The sequence below is a fragment of the Ptychodera flava genome, chromosome 16 (assembly GCF_041260155.1).
Source record: "Ptychodera flava strain L36383 chromosome 16, AS_Pfla_20210202, whole genome shotgun sequence".
In the NCBI taxonomy this organism is placed as follows: Eukaryota; Metazoa; Hemichordata; class Enteropneusta; family Ptychoderidae; genus Ptychodera; species Ptychodera flava.
In genome coordinates, this window is record NC_091943.1 from 1478440 (window position 1) to 1495611 (window position 17172).

General features: G+C 38.7%; 1 protein-coding gene across 1 annotated transcript in view; it reads right to left on the reverse strand.

Annotated features, from left to right (window-relative positions):
- LOC139114888 (hemicentin-1-like) overlaps positions 1–17172 on the reverse strand; it is a 31516-nt gene that overhangs the window by 1195 nt on the left and 13149 nt on the right. The window contains exons 7-17 of the mRNA XM_070676818.1: positions 14648–14792; positions 13793–13914; positions 11268–11543; positions 10699–10968; positions 9654–9923; positions 8674–8853; positions 7524–7619; positions 6808–7086; positions 2180–2452; positions 979–1251; positions 385–657 (exon numbers count right to left, since the gene is read on the reverse strand). Of these exons, the coding sequence (XP_070532919.1) occupies positions 385–657; positions 979–1251; positions 2180–2452; positions 6808–7086; positions 7524–7619; positions 8674–8853; positions 9654–9923; positions 10699–10968; positions 11268–11543; positions 13793–13914; positions 14648–14792 (2457 nt within the window). The remainder of the gene's footprint in view (positions 1–384; positions 658–978; positions 1252–2179; positions 2453–6807; positions 7087–7523; positions 7620–8673; positions 8854–9653; positions 9924–10698; positions 10969–11267; positions 11544–13792; positions 13915–14647; positions 14793–17172) is intronic.

Genomic DNA, 17172 nt, shown 5'->3' on the forward strand with positions numbered 1-17172 from the left:
AGACTTGTCTCTGATACAAAAAAAGTTAAAGTTCAGATTTACTGTCATAGAGGTGATGTGATGATATTTCCAAAGATTCCTACATTGACTCAAAGAGTTTGAAAGCTGAAATAGTCACTATTGATAACATATTTATTTCACATATAATTGATATGCAATATGTCTGTAAGTTCATTTGTTGCCTGTATGAGTTCCTTTGCATTGAAAAAACAAAATTTGAGATTCAAACTAAGTCACGTGACAAGGTGGTGATATTTTCAAATAAGGTCCACAGACAGATGAACCAATGGATGGACAGACAAACAAACTGATACACAAACCTGGCCCCTCCCCTCACAGGGGCCAAAATTGAGGAAAGCGTAATAAACCTACATGAAAACTTACCATTAACAATTAGAGTGATATAAATTTCATCTGATCCAGCAACATTTGTCACTTTACACTTGTATACACCTCCATCTGCTCGAAGTACACTTGATATCTGCAGCGAGCCTGACTCTAACAATAGATATCCTTCAGATAGGACGTTGACATCCCTACCATTTCTGGTCCATGTCACAGTTGGAGTTGGGTCACCGAGAGATTCACAGGGTACTATGGTTGGGTTACCAAGAACCGCAACTATATCAGTTGGCCCTGGTGATATCACTGGGGGAACTAAAGCAAAAACACAATTATTATTTACAACTTTGACCATAATCGTTTCAGGTCTAAGGTCTATGTACTGAGTGACTACACTTGAACAACAATTTTCACTTCAATTTTTAGAAAAATATGTTTATAGACAGGCGGACAGACATACAAACAGACACACACACATTGACAGCAATATGACAGTGGCTCCATTGTTAATATAATACAGGAGCTAAATCTGCTGAATCACCATTGAGTTTTACATGACATTCTGAAACAATATGAATATGAATTACACGTAAAAGTCTTAACAATCAGTGAAATAATCTTTTCCAGAGAACTCACCATTAACTTTCACAGGAACGTCAATAGTAACGTTCCCTACAATATTTGTTGCAACACATGTGAAAATGGCGCTGTCCTCATATCTGGCACGTGTAATCTGCAAGGATCCAGACCCAAGCAACAAATAGTGAATATCATTTTTGGAAATGTCGACACCGTTTCTTTTCCAGGAAAAGGTTGGAGGAGGAAGACTGTCCACTTTGCAAGGTAACTCTACTGTTTCTCCTAGTGTTACTGAAATCTCTCTACCAGAATCAGTTACAGATGGTGGAACTGCAGGACAATAAAAGAAAAAAATAATCCATGTTATGTTTGTTAATCATGTGGAAGACAGAAGATTAACAATTGCTCTAAAACCAAACACTGGTGGCTTTACACTCAAAAGGGCCAGTAATGCTAACATTTGATGATGGCTTTCAGTATTTTCATTTTGTATATCAATTGCAACTTTTTATTCCACTTTCAAAAGAATATTGAAACACCAACTATTTGCCTTGTGAACTTAGCGTCTATATGAGTAAAATGCATTGTTATTGTTTACATTTGAATTCTAGTCAGGACCAGAGGTCACTTTTCAACATTAACAATGCAGTTTACACACCTAACGGGCTGAGTTGACAAGCTGAATACTGTGTATATCAACATGCTTTGTGGAGTACAAAAAGGAATTATGATTGACATTCAAAACAAAAATGCTGAAAAAATTATCAAAAGTTGGCATTACTGGCCCTTTAAGCTTTGAATACATTTATCTAGGTGTGATTAGAAGAATTTCACATTTTTGCCTTCTAAGAACTGGCATAAGGATAAATCCAAATTTACAAGTCTTGAGTACATTCTTTGCTGTATAATTCAACTTGTGTTCACAGGTCTGTTGAAATAAAGACATGGCCAGTTCAATTCAGAGGTCCTAGACAGCGAAGTCACTGCTTCCTATTCCTTGGATGGACTTTAGATTAGTGTTAATTATCCCTACTAGCAGTGGGATTGTGGGATAACACAAATGCTGCTTGCACTATTAGATGCCTTCCAAAAGTCATAGATTACATCCACTGATGAGTATTTGAACATGTTCCCCCAATTCCCTGTAAACAGGTCTGCAATTAACATTGATTCAACAGGCTTGGGCTAAACCATTGTGGTGAAAGGGTTATAAACATCGCTAAATGTACCTACAGACATGCAAAGTGTTAGTTCTTACCTTGGACATGTAAGGTTATGTTCTTACTGGCAATGCCAGCAGTGTTGGACACCAAACATTTGTAAACGCCACGGTCTCTTGCGTGAACACGGGGTATAAGTAGTGATCCAGAGTCACTGATGATGAAGTGTGGATCATTAGAAGATATCATCTGATCATCCTTCTCCCAGAGTACAGAAGGGCGTGGTTTTCCTTCAACCAGACACTCTAACCTTACTGAAGTGTACTGTTTTGCTGTGTATCTGTCCAAGCTGTCACCAATAGTTGGTGGAACTAGAAAATAACACAATAACAAATGACTATGAGGGTGATAACGATGATATTATTGTAATAGTAGTAACGTACAGCAATGGTAACATTATGTAGTATCAGTGTTACAGCAGAACCAATGTGCTTTTGACTGACATGTAAGTACACAATGGCCTGCAGAACTGCTTTAAAATTTTTGCCGACGACTCATGAGATTTCTTATTCTTATTTCTTATTCTGCACACTGGGACCAAATAAATCATAGCTTGAGTAGATTTCAGCTGCCCAAACTGTTTGTGTGTGGAAATACTGTTGATTTTTCTTATGCACTGATATTACATACTATGATCCCTAATCTGATGAAAGTGCGCCCTCTATTTGGACCCAAATATCAACGTACTTAGGACAACCTGTCTTTCCAACCTTGTTATTGGTAGCAATAGAAGAAACATTATAAATAGTGAGAGCACTAGCCAGAATAAGAATACATAATACATATGGAAATAGTTATTGTTTTGTCATATCCCTCAAAGAATGCAAACACCAATAGCACAGCAGTGTAAAATTACAAATACATCTGGAAAATCATTACATATCAGAGACTAAACTTTGGAATTGATTTGATTTATGGCAGCTGACCACTAGCTAAATCAACGGACGCCAAGTGGTCTCCTGTCATTGGACAAATAAATCAATACGTTTGGTCACTGATATTTTTATTACATGTTTCAGCATCAGTTTGGATTTTTTAACATGATAATTAATGTGAGTTCAAACAGTGGAGGTATGTAATTGTCTCGAAACTGACATTGTACGAGCAGAAGTACGGCCTCGTACTTTCATATTACGAGTGACGTAAGTCACACATGCCTTTTGACCTAATTTTATATGAATACGCCTAGGACTATGTTGTATTCCATGGATGAAAGATTTTTGTTTATGTGAAAGGGTTTTACGACAAACGAACGCTTAGACACATTTTCTGTGTATATTCGAAACTCGGAAGTAGGAGCGGGTGTGAACTTCGTATGATTATTTTTTTGGTCGTGAGAGCGGGTTCAGTGCAGTGCGGAGGAATACTTTTAGGCTTTGACTTTCGGACGAGTCTGTACGTACGGGTCAAGACTGGAGACGACGCGACACTCTGACTTATTATACGCCACGATGGTAGACTTTTTTGCAGACGTCGATTGTAACATTAAGCTGTTAAAGAAGAACTAAAGAAGAGGTTGCAATGTCCGAACATGACAATCTGAAGTCATCGAAACAGTTTCTCTTCTCAGGCTGAATTTAGTACGACCGAAAGCAATAAAATAAGGCCTGATACTGAGATACATTAACGAGAATGAAATCCGACAGTCAAAACACTTTATCTTCCGAATATCGTATTAATGAAAATCAAATGAAATCCGACGATCGAAAGTTTCTCTTCAGAATTTAGTATGACCAAAGCAATAAATAGCGCCCGATTCTGACGTATATTTACGTTTAGGCCTATGTCAAAGCCAAAGAAATCGGACGGTTGAAACGGTTTCTCTCCGAACAATACATGTTCGAAATACCTGTACGTAAGGCTGTGAAAACAAAAGTAACACTCTCATTACAGAGCTCATCGTATAATGATCAGTTAACGAGGTGTCAAAACTTTTCAAACAGCAAGTTTTGGTGTGTCACTCTGCGCAAAACAATAGTAAGGGTGTTACCGTTTGCTTTGTGATAACCCGTCGAAACACCCGGGTATAGAAAACTCAAACAGTCAAAACGAGAGCAAATCAGGCAAATAATTGACACCTATAGAATATCTGACGTCGGCTTGGTTTATGAGATTGGCGACAGACCGCTGGAGACAATAAGTTTTGGCTCATTTTGTTGACCGCCGGTCGACCTCGATTGGTTCTAATGCACTTAAACCTACCGCCGTTGTAAATCTTTTTTACTTTCTCGAATTCGAAAGTGCAATGATTTCACATACATAAAACCTGCGTGGCTCGCGAGTCAGCTAATGACCTCGAAATAATCTGATCACCACATTATGTTAATCACAGTGTACAATGAATAATATGAAGGATTTTATGAGTTGGCGGGTGTTTTTGTGGCACCCGTGTGTACCTCATATTGTACAGTCTATTTGAAAATGACCTCTACTCAACAATGATTTTAAAGACTAACATTTTCTGACCACGCATTCAACTTCAAGTTTTGAAAAAGTACATTATCGGAACCACACTATTATTGGTGTGTATTGTTGAGAATACGGCCCCGCCTATTGAATAATGGTATAGTCAGGTCACTGTGGGGTCAATATTCATGTTTGTCATCGCGAAACTTGCAGAAGCCATACAAGATATCGATGCTCGATACTTCTATATTCAATTCGTTCGTTCGCTCTCCTGAACAACAAAAAAACATCACTCAAAACCAACTCATCACATTCCAAACTTACCTAGCTACACTCAGTTCGGTAGATAAGTTCCAGGCATCAGTCGTAGTATAAATGCTGACGTCGATATTTGTTGACGTCAATGAAGTCGGCGTCGACGTAATAATGTATTTTTACAAATATATTTATTTATTTGGCGTTAATTAGAGGAAAATCACATCAGAGGGTTGATGACGTATGTATTACAATATCGTGGGTAGGCTAAACTGGCCGTTTTGTTTATTGCTATTATTGCCTACTCCCACCGTATCCGTACCGCCCATCGTCTGTAACTTGCACGCGATGTTTGCACACGAACGAACGCCCAATGCCAGTCACTCAGAGTCGTCGGTTTTCTTGCTACCCAAGTTGAAATATATGCAATTATGAATGTCATTTTTGAAAATTCACTAATGCATGCAATACAAATTACGATGAACCCACAATTTATTGTTGTTTAGATTTTGTCAACAGTGTTATAAATATAGTGCTGCAAAGTCAGTAGTAGGGCCTACCCACGTGAAAGACGTTTTGAACTCGTTCCTGTACTTGCTATATTCAAGCTGAAATCAGTCAAGTCATTACGTGTTTATTTCGCATATTTGCTATATTTTAGCACCCGTACTCAGAACCCCACTTTGACATTCTGTTTGGCATGTTTCTACGTTCATTTCGAATCCTATTTTGTCTTTTTTTTTCAACGCTCAGTTCGACGCTGTTTTTGTTTTTCCACGCTCAGCTTGACGCTCACTTTGTCGATCTCACTTTGTCGATTTTGGAACCTGCATTACGTCACTCGTACTTTGAAAGTACGGCACATTACGTCACTCGTACTTCGCTCGTACGAGCTCGTAGGTCTGCTCGTAGTTCGTCCGTTTTGAGACGATTAGATAAATGAACAGTGGGCTTTTTTGTTTTCAGAAGTGTAGCTGAAATGATATCTGCACTCAGAAAGTGTAATCTGTAGATTACACCTAATGGTTCACAGAGTATTTCAGATCTAAGTTTAAGTCTGAGCAATAAATGTTACAAGGCAGCCTTTTGTCTGGCCAGGTAGAGAGGAAATGCATTACCTAACATAAATGCTGGTAGCTTGTTGTGTCTACTTTGATTCCCTTTGTTTGTCAGATCACAAGTAACGGACACTATGGAACTCAAGATACACAGTACTTTCTGACGTCTAAAAATATCATACAAATTAGAAGGTATACCTTGGCTTGATTTGGCCAGTCTGATAAGTGGGTACATAACAGTGGAAATATTTGACATTTGCATAACCACTAGAAGGCCTTGTATGCTTCAGTTAGGTGGTTCTACAATATTTTATGCTTCAGTTAGGTGGTTCTACAATATTTATGCTTCAGTTGGGTGGTTCTACAATATTTTATGTTTCAGTTAGGTGGATCTACAATATTTTATGCTTCAGTTAGGTGGTTCTACAATATTTATGCTTCAGTTGGGTGGTTCTAAAATATTTTATGCTTCAGTTAGGTGGATCTACAATATTTTATGCTTAGTTAGGTGGATCTACAATATTTTATGCTTCAGTTAGGTGGATCTACAATATTTTATGCTTCAGTTAGGTGGTTCTACAATATTTATGTTTCAGTTGGGTGGTTCTAAAATATTTTATGCTTCAGTTAGGTGGATCTACAATATTTTATGCTTCAGTTAGGTGGTTCTACAATATTTATGCTTCATTTAGGTGGTTCTACAATATTTATGCTTCATTTAGGTGGTTCTACAATATTTTATGCTTCAGTTAGGTGGTTCTAAAATATTTTATGCTTCAGTTAGGTGGTTCTACAATATTTATGCTTCAGTTAGATGGTTCTGCAATATTTATGCTTCAATTAGGTGGTTCTACAATATTTATGCTTCAGTTAGGTGGTTCTACAATATTTTATGCTTCAGTTAGGTGGATCTACAATATTCAATGTACCAGACTCCCGGTCCTTACCATTCACTGACACCTTTGTGTCAAATTTACTTTCCCCAGCAATGTTGGATGCCAAACATGTGTACACTCCGGCATCAGACAACTGTACATCTTTGATGACTAGACTTCCATCATCTGCCTGTTCCATAAAGTTGATGAGGTTGAAGTCAACTGGGACGTTGTCTTTAAGCCATGATATTGTTGGTGGTGGGTTTCCAATCAGTATCTCACAGGTTAGGGTCAGAGTGTTGCCTCTGTTTGTGTTAACATACGGTGTGCTCAAGGCAATCAATGGATGTACTGGAAAGGAGAAGGAACGGCTAAGTTATGAAATACCTTATTCAATTGGTCATTCCTGTTCTCCTGTCTGTATTTATATGTTCATAAATTAAAAGTAATGTGCAAACAACTAGAAATATCCATCATGGTGGGATTTGTCATACCAATAGACTGACAGAGTGATGACATTGGCCCTCTTGTGTGTATCTGGCACACAAGGGTGTCAAAATGGGGGCTATATGCCATCACATTCATGCTGATGTCAATAATAATGTAAATATACATGGTCATTATTATATTTACCTGAATATTTTTTTTAAGAAGTTTGGAAAGTTAGTGGCATATGATAAAATAGCAAGGAAAAGTATGACATTTCTCATAACGTCTTACTTTGCTCCTTTGGGGCACTATATTTTAACAGAAGATATCAGCAGATAGTGTAAAGAAAATTAACTTACGAAGTCCTGTAATTCTGAGATATGCCATAAACTCTTTCTTTCCAAACTTATTGCTGACGACACATACATAGGTACCTTCATCTTCTAGTTCAAGGTCTATTGAAAGAGAAATGGTAAAAGTCAAGATTTTACGTCCATCACGCCAACACATCATTCTGATTGGACTTAAGCTTACTCAAGCTCTGGTAAAAAACTTTTACCAATGCAAAAATGGGCCCCTCAACTAGCATAGAAGCTTAATTCGGAGACAGAGAGCTTTTAGATACCTGGAAAATAGGTATTAGAACTAATTAAACGATAAAATACATGGAGATAATTGAATAAACATTTGAAACATTGCTTTTCAAAGTGCTGTATTTGAGCATTTGGCTTGCGCTAATTCAAATCAGCATTGTCACTTTTTGTCAACTGTGTCATTGCCACTGCTACAGCCAAGTACATGTACTATGTATCTACTAGTCAAGAATGTTCAGTACCAGGCGCCAAATTCTGTTTGAGGACAATCACTCAATATTTGATTCTGCTTTCACCACTTTTTGATGCTAATGATATGCAGGAAACAACATTCACTGCCATAAACACTCAATTTGGGTAAAATTTGCTCTATATAGCTATTGCCTGATGGCTCTAGCTATATGTCATGCAATGTACTAAAATCCCATGTATATTTGCCTGAGTCAGGGGTTATAGCTTAACTATCACAATGAAAATAATCAATGTCAATGAGTTCTAATGTGAGAATTAAGGATTGATGAATTCAACTCTAAATCATAGCTTAACCCTTTAAGCGCAAAAGTCAATTTTTGTTGCATTTATAAAATATAACCCTAACAATTTTTTTCAGGTCCAAACATTTTGTTCTGATTTTTCCAAAAAATTTTGACCGAAAACTGGAGTTTATGATACATACTGTCCAACTGTTCCAAAATTTTCAAAAGAATTGCAAAACAATTCATAAAGATTGGTAAAATGTGTCACTATAATTTTGGAGGGAAAAATTACAGCACTCTAAGAGCTAAATAGTTACCTGATCAGCTGACGCTAGCGATGGAGGGTATTGTTATAAGAAAGTTGAAACTTTAATGCTAAAAGTCACTAAATTGCACCATAGATATTGTTCAAGGATATTGGAATCACAAATATGACTTACTTCTGATGAACAGACTGCCATCTTCTGAGATCTTGACACGACTGTTAGTTTCAAGGGAACCATTTACCTTGTACCAGGTAGTCTTGGGTTCTGGGAATCCGTACGATACACAGGGCATAGTCACGTTCATACTGATGTCCACCCTTGTATCCAGTGGTGCTTGTAATATGGATGGTTCATCTGGAAAAATGAACGGAAGAGAAATGCAAGATTCAGGACAAAGATGTAGAGTTGGGAGTTGTCACTGTGTCATTTGTTTTGTTTAATGGGAAGAAGTTTTAATAACATAACTCATTTACCATATATCATGTGCCCAAAGGATTCATTGGTAACTTTTTGATGACATAGTTAGTGGGGCACACGGTCACCTTTTGAACAAACTAAACCAGAACTATTTTCAACTGAATGGCAACTTTGGAATTTAAAAATGAACAGAGTATGACAATTTTTATTGAAAGTGAGCCATTGTGTAAGGTCATCTGCCATGATTGACATCAGGAATCTGATGTTAAAAAAATTTTGCCTGAAACATTAATAAATGGCATAACAGTGATTCAAATACATTTATGTCCCATTCAGTGACGGGTCTTTGTCTTTCATGCAAATCAAGAATATTATCGTGATTCACAAATCAAACCAAACATTTTGGTGAGAAAATTATGATCAAAAGTAAGATTTTCATGGGGCCCTGTCATATGTGTGTTATGGTCAAGAAAGAATATGATGTAATTGCGAAATATTTTTTCTGGAACTTAAAGGTATACTGTCACCTGTTCCAATTTTGCCAAAGTTACCATGGAAAGAGAGAATCTAACCAATCACAGATTCTAAACAGGTTGCTGCTTTTTAAAAAAAGCCCCTCACATTGGCATTTTGAATACCAAGGAACGCCCCTTTGACCATATATGGGCATATTTAGATTACAGGTGACTGTATACCTTTAACAAGTCCATGGCATCTCAAAACTCATAATTACTTACCGCCAACAGATAGGGCAACTGCACCGTTATCTGTACCAGCATCGTTCCTTGCAATACAAGTGTATTCACCAGCATCACTGTCTTGGACATCAGCAATTGTTAGATCTCCATCTGGTCCGACATTTGTGCGGTCTGTGTCCTGAACAACGAAGCCATTCTTGTACCATGTGATCACAGGTGGAGGAATACCCACTGTGGGACAGTGTAATGTTGCTGTTGTTCTTTGTTTCACCAGCACATAGCGTTCAGCGATAACAACTCTTGGACCCTCTGTGGACCAAGAGTTGAAAGTAGTGGTGAGAAAATCAATTTCTACAAATTCAAATCCAGCTAAGATAAAATATCAACTTAAAATACAGGGAGTTTCATAAATTTTTTACATCTATTGAAGATATAGCCAGTGACTTTCTGTCCTGACATGATTTTGTAGAACATGATCAATAATACCTTGTTCCCATTTGATCAAAACCTTAACTAAATTTTGTATATCAAATTTTATATCAGCCATCAGAGAATTAATGTCAGAGAAGGTAACAAATCAGAAAATTGACCTCATACATTTACACATGCAAATTTTGCCATTTTTTCACTAGTTACCAATGGAGTTATGCCCAGTAACTAAAACATCAAATTTCAAAGCTATCAGTCAAGCAATTTCAGAAATGAACACGTTTTGTTCAAAAATGGGAAAATTGGCTCTGAAAATCCATATGAAAAATTTTCACAATTATTTAATCAAACCTGAATGATTTCATTGTCAACCATAGCTATCAATAAATTAAAATTTGAAAACTATCAACTATCTGAGTCAAGTCTTTTCAGAATTAATGGACGCTTTAACAAAAAATGAGGAAATTGGCCAATTTTATCCCTGTTTGAAAGTTGGAAATTTGGTCCAAGTTGTACAAATTTTATCATTCTTCAAACAGTTGTGAACACATTTGTCCAAGTTTTTGAAACAACAAAGAGTAAAACTTCGTCGTATACTCTTGGTGTTTTTTGTCAAGACCATTTCACATCCCTTCTCATTTGCATATTTTCTTACCTATAAATGACATGTGAACATGTTTTGCATCAGTCCCAGCTGAGTTTGTTGCAATGCATGCATAGGCTCCGCTATCTTCAGCCATTGCATTCACAATCCTCAGATCATTTTCTTCTGTGATCTCAACACGATCCGATGAATCGATGGGGAAGCCGTCTTTGGTCCACACCAGGTCTGGTGACGGGAAACCTCTGGCACTGCATGATACCACAATGACGTCTCCAGACTTGAATGTGATATTCCTGGCACTGACACTCACCTTTGGCATTTCTGCACATCAATTAGTGGAAATAATATCAGAGGAAATACAATTATTGTTTTCCCATCAGCAAACGTGAAAACCGTTTAGTTTTAGTTTGCTACTGTCTGACTGTATTTTTGTCATGATGCCTACGGAAGTCTTTTTTGTGTGTACATGGTACGTGTTACCTGATAAGGAAACAATGTCTGATAATGTAATTATGATGTTGTTATGGTAGCGGTGAATTCAGTGCTATTTTTCACTGTTATTATTACAGTTAAAATATGCCATATAAACAGACACAGTTCTGTCAGTCGTCTGAACATACCTTGAATCAGGAGAAATATATCCCTATGTGTAGCGCCTCCTTCATTGGTTGCTGTACATCTGTACTTGCCACCATCACCCTGTGTTGCATCCCTGACCTCAATTGAACCATTGGACAGCAAGGTCACCCTGGGATGTCTGGAGAGGGCCACAAAGCTGCGTGGCTTGGTCCAAGTCATGTTGAATTGCACCGAACTGAATGCAATGCAAGTCAGGATTGCTTTTCCACCAGGCAATACACTTACATTTTGAGGCGCCATTATCTCAGGTGGTGGTTCTGCCATGCAAAGAAATAAACAAGAAAGAATTCACATTTCTTCTGCAGATTCATCAGCAAGCACTCTCATCTCAGGCATACAGTCACTGTATTGCCGGGGGGGGGGGGGGGGGGGGGGGGGGGGGGGGGGGGGGGGGGGGGGGGGGGGGGGGGGGGGGGGGGGGGGGGGGGGCTACCCCTGTCGTACTTTCCACTGATGCAGTCTATGCTTATAAAAACATTTCTTGAAATCTTTATGCAAAAAACGTGGATGTGTTGCCATAGCAGCCACATCTATAGACATGCCACAGATAAGTATGTTCAAGAAAGAGAGCTGCATGAATTCCAGTAAATCAGTTGCATGTAGCTTGGAGGATACACTGCTTTACACTTCAAAATTTACGCCAATGGTCCTTGCTAAAGGGTACCTGGTTACATGAACACAGTTGAAAACCTGTAGTTGTAGCATTTCTTGGTCATCAAAAACAACTTTTTCACTGACAATTTAGAAGTAGTAGGTTAGCATTTTACTGTCACTATACTACTTGCAATATACTCTCTCTCTTACTAGTTATCAGTGACTAAATCATGCATGGATATCAGAAAGCTGGTAACACAGCATGCCTGGCAATGTGTCCAGTGTTTGCTACATTTCTGAAATCTTTGAATCTATTTAGGAACTTATGGAAATTATTTCGCATAATCCCTACACCTTACATGTGATATGAAAAGGTTTCATATGTCAAAGATGTCTTGTATCAATGGCCTGTCTATTTTGCTTTGGAGGGCGAACCGTTACCCAACGAATTTTCCGAAAGTCTCATTTCCTATCCTATTACCCCTCCCTCAGTTTCCAAGCGCACAGATCTTTCTGTATCATAGCTGAAAGTGGAGTTTGTTGTGTTTCCTAATCTAATTTCAAATCAACAAAGGTTTGTCGGTACAATAAAATTTCATTGGGCCTGAAAGGGTGACAAGAAATGATCTGGTTCCTGTTTTTATGAGGGCTTACTATTCCATGAATTTTGAAAGACAAGGTATTGTCTCTTACAGATAAAGTTTCCTGTAGGCTGTTGCCTGAGTACAATTTAGTCTGTGTGATCAGTGCTATTAAAACTCTCACAAAGCCTCTGGTTCACTGCATAGTTTCTCATCTGTTACACACACTGATGTGCCCTCAACGGTCTAACAAGGCCAGCCCCAAGCCAAAGGTACAGCAAAACTTGGCTGGCCATGTCACATGACAGCTCGCTGAGCTGGGCTACACATGGCTCAAATCAGGACAGGAGAGGGCCACATTGCATAGCGGACAAAGTGCTACATGTATGTGAGAGACTTCAGACCAAACTGTTTACTCTTTTGATTTCTTCCAAGTATACTTCCCATACCAATGTAGCAGTGATGAAATCACAGTAGTCAGCAGAGAACACTAATGTGTGCAGATATGAATGTTAGTTAGGACAGGGCGGTCAGGCAGTATGACTTTGGGTGTGGTTGCCTTGTTAGAAAAGCTTCAAAATGCTACAAGCAACATGCACAACGCCTGTCAATGTCCACACTCCTGGTGCTACAATGGCTTATATTACACTCCAGGGTGGGACTCTAACGCTTGCAGATGTCATTGAACTCTTTTGAGAGGCAACTGGCTGAAAAGATAAGGTTTACAAGTTAATCTAGGGTCACCCCTGATTGGCAGAACAATTCCTGCTGTTATTAGCAATCTGGATTTTCCTCTTTAGATGCACTGGGACGTTTCAATCCAGGGGTCATGGTTCTGTCATTTTCATGATAATCTGACAGATAAGGTGAATGCTATTCTGTGTCATCAGCCAGGATAATTGTTTACCTCACACATGCTAGGAATGTTGCAACGAACTGAAGACAAACTGGATCTCAGTCAAAGATTTGCTTGGCACATGGCCCTTTCAACTTTTATTCACAGAGTTGAGTTTGGACAATTTTGGTCGACACTTTGCTGTATGGAAATATTTCCCCAATCGTCTTGAAATCAATAAAACATGGGTGCATTAACTGACTAGAACTTGGCAAGTAATGTAAATATGTCAGGTCATGTTCTTGATCACGTGGGAGGCAACACACTGATGTTTCATGATGTTTAATAATCGATAAGGGATGATTAACGTTACAAGTCCACTCAGGGCTGCTGCTTCACTCTATTTACATCACCTGACACCCATGTTGTCATCGATAATGCAAAAATGTCCAACTCAACTGAACTCACACAGAGATAACTGATAATGTATACATACCAGTAACATCAAGGAATGTAGTTGCCCTTCCCTCACCGGCAGAGTTGGCTGCTGTACATGTATAGTGACCTTCAGAATATTCATTCGCATCATTGATGTTATAAGTCACAGCTTGAGTATCTCTGAAAATTAAAAGATGTCTTAAATCAGTTTCCAAATACAGGATAATAAAATAGGACTCAATTGCAAAATGATAGAAACACTCCCCGGAAGAAGATGTGTAGTGATATAGAATCATAGAGGATTATACAACAGCTCTCTGGAAATTCTATATCATCTTCTATAGTATTCCTGCATTGATTTCAGAGCAATAATACACCATTTATTGAGATCTTTTCCAGTACTTGCAACCACTGAATCACAATAGATGAGTTGCAAAGAGAAATGATCACCAAACACAGAACCATTAAACCAGCCTCGGTAACGTGAATAATTACAGCTATATCTTTCTACACCGAAAGGGGGTGGGAGGGTGGAGGTGGCATAATTGATCCATTCTTTTTGAGGGCAAAATGAGGTGTCCCTCTCTATAACATCCTGGCATCCCTTCTTTGTAGTCTACCTTTCACAATGCATGTAAACACATCACTCAATGTTCACTTTCCATCAAAAGACATGGGCTTCCATAAACAGAGAATTATGGGATTGGAAGACTTTTTGGTACAACACACAAGACTGAAAGATCCCTTTTTATAACCATCAACAAAAAAGTTTCTCTACTTCACAACAGAGGTCTTTCAACTTGTTTACTTGTTCACCCCAATTCCCTGTAATGAGGTCAACACTCACCATTGAAAACTGTGACTTTGGATCAAACCACTGTGGTGAATGGGTAAAGCTGGTTGTGATACTTACGCGAAGTGGAGCAGAGGAGCAATGTCCTGACCATTTTTTGTCCACTGTACAGTGAATGGCACTAAACTGTCCACATGGCATGTGATTGTTGCCACTTCACCATAATAACCAGATGTATGGTCGGCCATCTTTACATCTGGTCTCGCTGAAATAAAATACAAAAACAATGTCTAACACGCATAGCATTGGATTACTGAAACACATGGTTGCCATGACTAAAAGTCATGATTGAGAATGTGAGAGAATAAACCTTTATATATTTCTAGTAAAGTTTTTGTGATAGGCCACAGTCACTTGATCGCTCTCTCTCTCTCTCTCTCTCTCTCTCTCTCTCTCTCTCTCTCTCTCTCTCTCTCTCTCTCTCTCTCTCTCTCTCTCATATATCTATCTACATTATATTTCTATCAAGGTGAAAATCAATGTTGTTAATAAGCACTGGGGATGTCATCATTAAAAGAATAACGGCCAACAAATAAAATTCAAAGCTATACCCTGAATATGTTGACTTTACAGGCTGGACATTAAAATGTGATGCACACACAAAGCCGATGAAAACATTATCTTCACATTTTCAGGTATGTGGGGATCAGAAATCGACAGTCTGCGCCCCCAATCTGCGCTAGCGCATTTCAATCTGCGCTATTGATCTGCGCTCCCATTCTGCGCTATCAATCTGCGCTCCCATTCTGCGCTCTCGATCCATGAATGTTTTGATTTAAGTCATTACGGTGGCATTGTGACACTGCCGCGATATAGCTGCCCGCAAAATAATAAGACATGGCATGGTTTAGTGTTGAAATAGATTTGTATTTTTGTACACCATACCGACACTTGTACACCATACCGACTGTCAGGAAGACTGGTTGTAAGATCGAATGCAATTCCGAATCAAGCGCGACATACAGTTATAGTCTCATGGATCCTTAGGGCTATGAAGAAGACATTCGATGAATTTTCTTTCTTATATAAAAAGGTTGAGAAATGATCAAGTACATGTAGTAAAAGGGAGTGGCAGGGCTTGCTACCAGCCACTGCAGCAACCTTGCGACATTGATTGAAGAAGTTTGTAGGATGGCCTACGGAAGCGCAAGTGGATACAAACATGGAGGTTTAAAAAGACCTCCTTTGACTAAGTTATGATTGGAAAAATCTCGCTGTAGTGTAGCGAAGCCCCTTCAGACAGGTTCCTGCGTGAAATATTACATATAAATGGACAATATGTGGAACTCGCGGTAGAGAAAGTCATGACCACTGTACTGTCAACAGTGCGCACGACGTAACGAGTCAATCATACAAGGACGCCGTGTAATTTGTCTTTGCTACCGCTGGTAGAGTGCCCAGTAAAATGTTTTACACCCTGAGTGTTTAGCTTTTAATTTTCGAGCCCGTTTGCAAAGTGAAACGTACATACAAGAAAACAGCTGGTATAGTCTTTGTCAAGAAGGATTTTATAAAAGAGAGATTCGTACATTCGTACATCTGATCCCCTTTTTCAACAATACTAGCAATGGAGCAAGAGAGTCAGTTACTACATGTATTAGAAACCCGATGGGAAAATCGGGCAACAGCCCAGACATTGCATGGTCACCATGGAAACCGGCGGTTTTATTCAGAACAGAACGTACAGCAGGCGATGTTTCACCATCTCCACAAAATGGAATCATTTACGTAATGCTTATCTTTGACCCCAAAAACCTCGAATAGCTAAATTGTACCAACCACAAAACTAGTTCAGTCACGTGAATATGTATATTTCGATACGTGTAATATGAATCCTTTCACAACGCAACGCATCAAAAATAAAGGTCGCGGTTCTGGTTCAAGGACATTCACGAGAAGACTTACGTCGACTAACGTCTATCCCAACATTTTTTGACGTTCTTTATTTGGCTACGAACGCTTGTTGCTCTGAAGATCAGTAACCTAAAACTGATAGAGATAGTCCCGAATTTAGTTCTTTAGCTTGCTGGGTCTGTAAAAGCATCTGGTCATCATTGCACATCGCATCGACATGAGTTTCTAAGAACTTTTACGCTTTGTATCACGGTCCCTCTGTCATAACTTTTGACACTGTCCTCCACAAACTGTGGAAAGACGATGATTCGTAATACCATGGAGCTAAAAACAGAAGTCTTAGAGTAATTTAGAACTGTCGTATCTCGTCATGTTTCCTGGTCAAACAAAGCCGCATATGCAGCAGTATATGCTTTAATCCATCGAAACCTAGAATCATATCTTACAAGGCACGACGTCATGATCAATGGTATAGACAGTAGACACTAGGATACAGCGACATTGCACTTTTATGTGATATCGGATATTTTCAGGAAATTAGGATTGTTAAGTCAGATATGAGGAGAGGGGAAATCTCCAATATATCGGATATTTACCCGTGATTTGACAAGTCTTTAGTATTGTCTAGTATTGTAAATAAAATCAGACTGACGACGTCAGGCTGAACCAGATCAATGAGGTGTTAATATCTTCGGTAGCACCTACATTGGATATACTTACCTGCGTTCTGA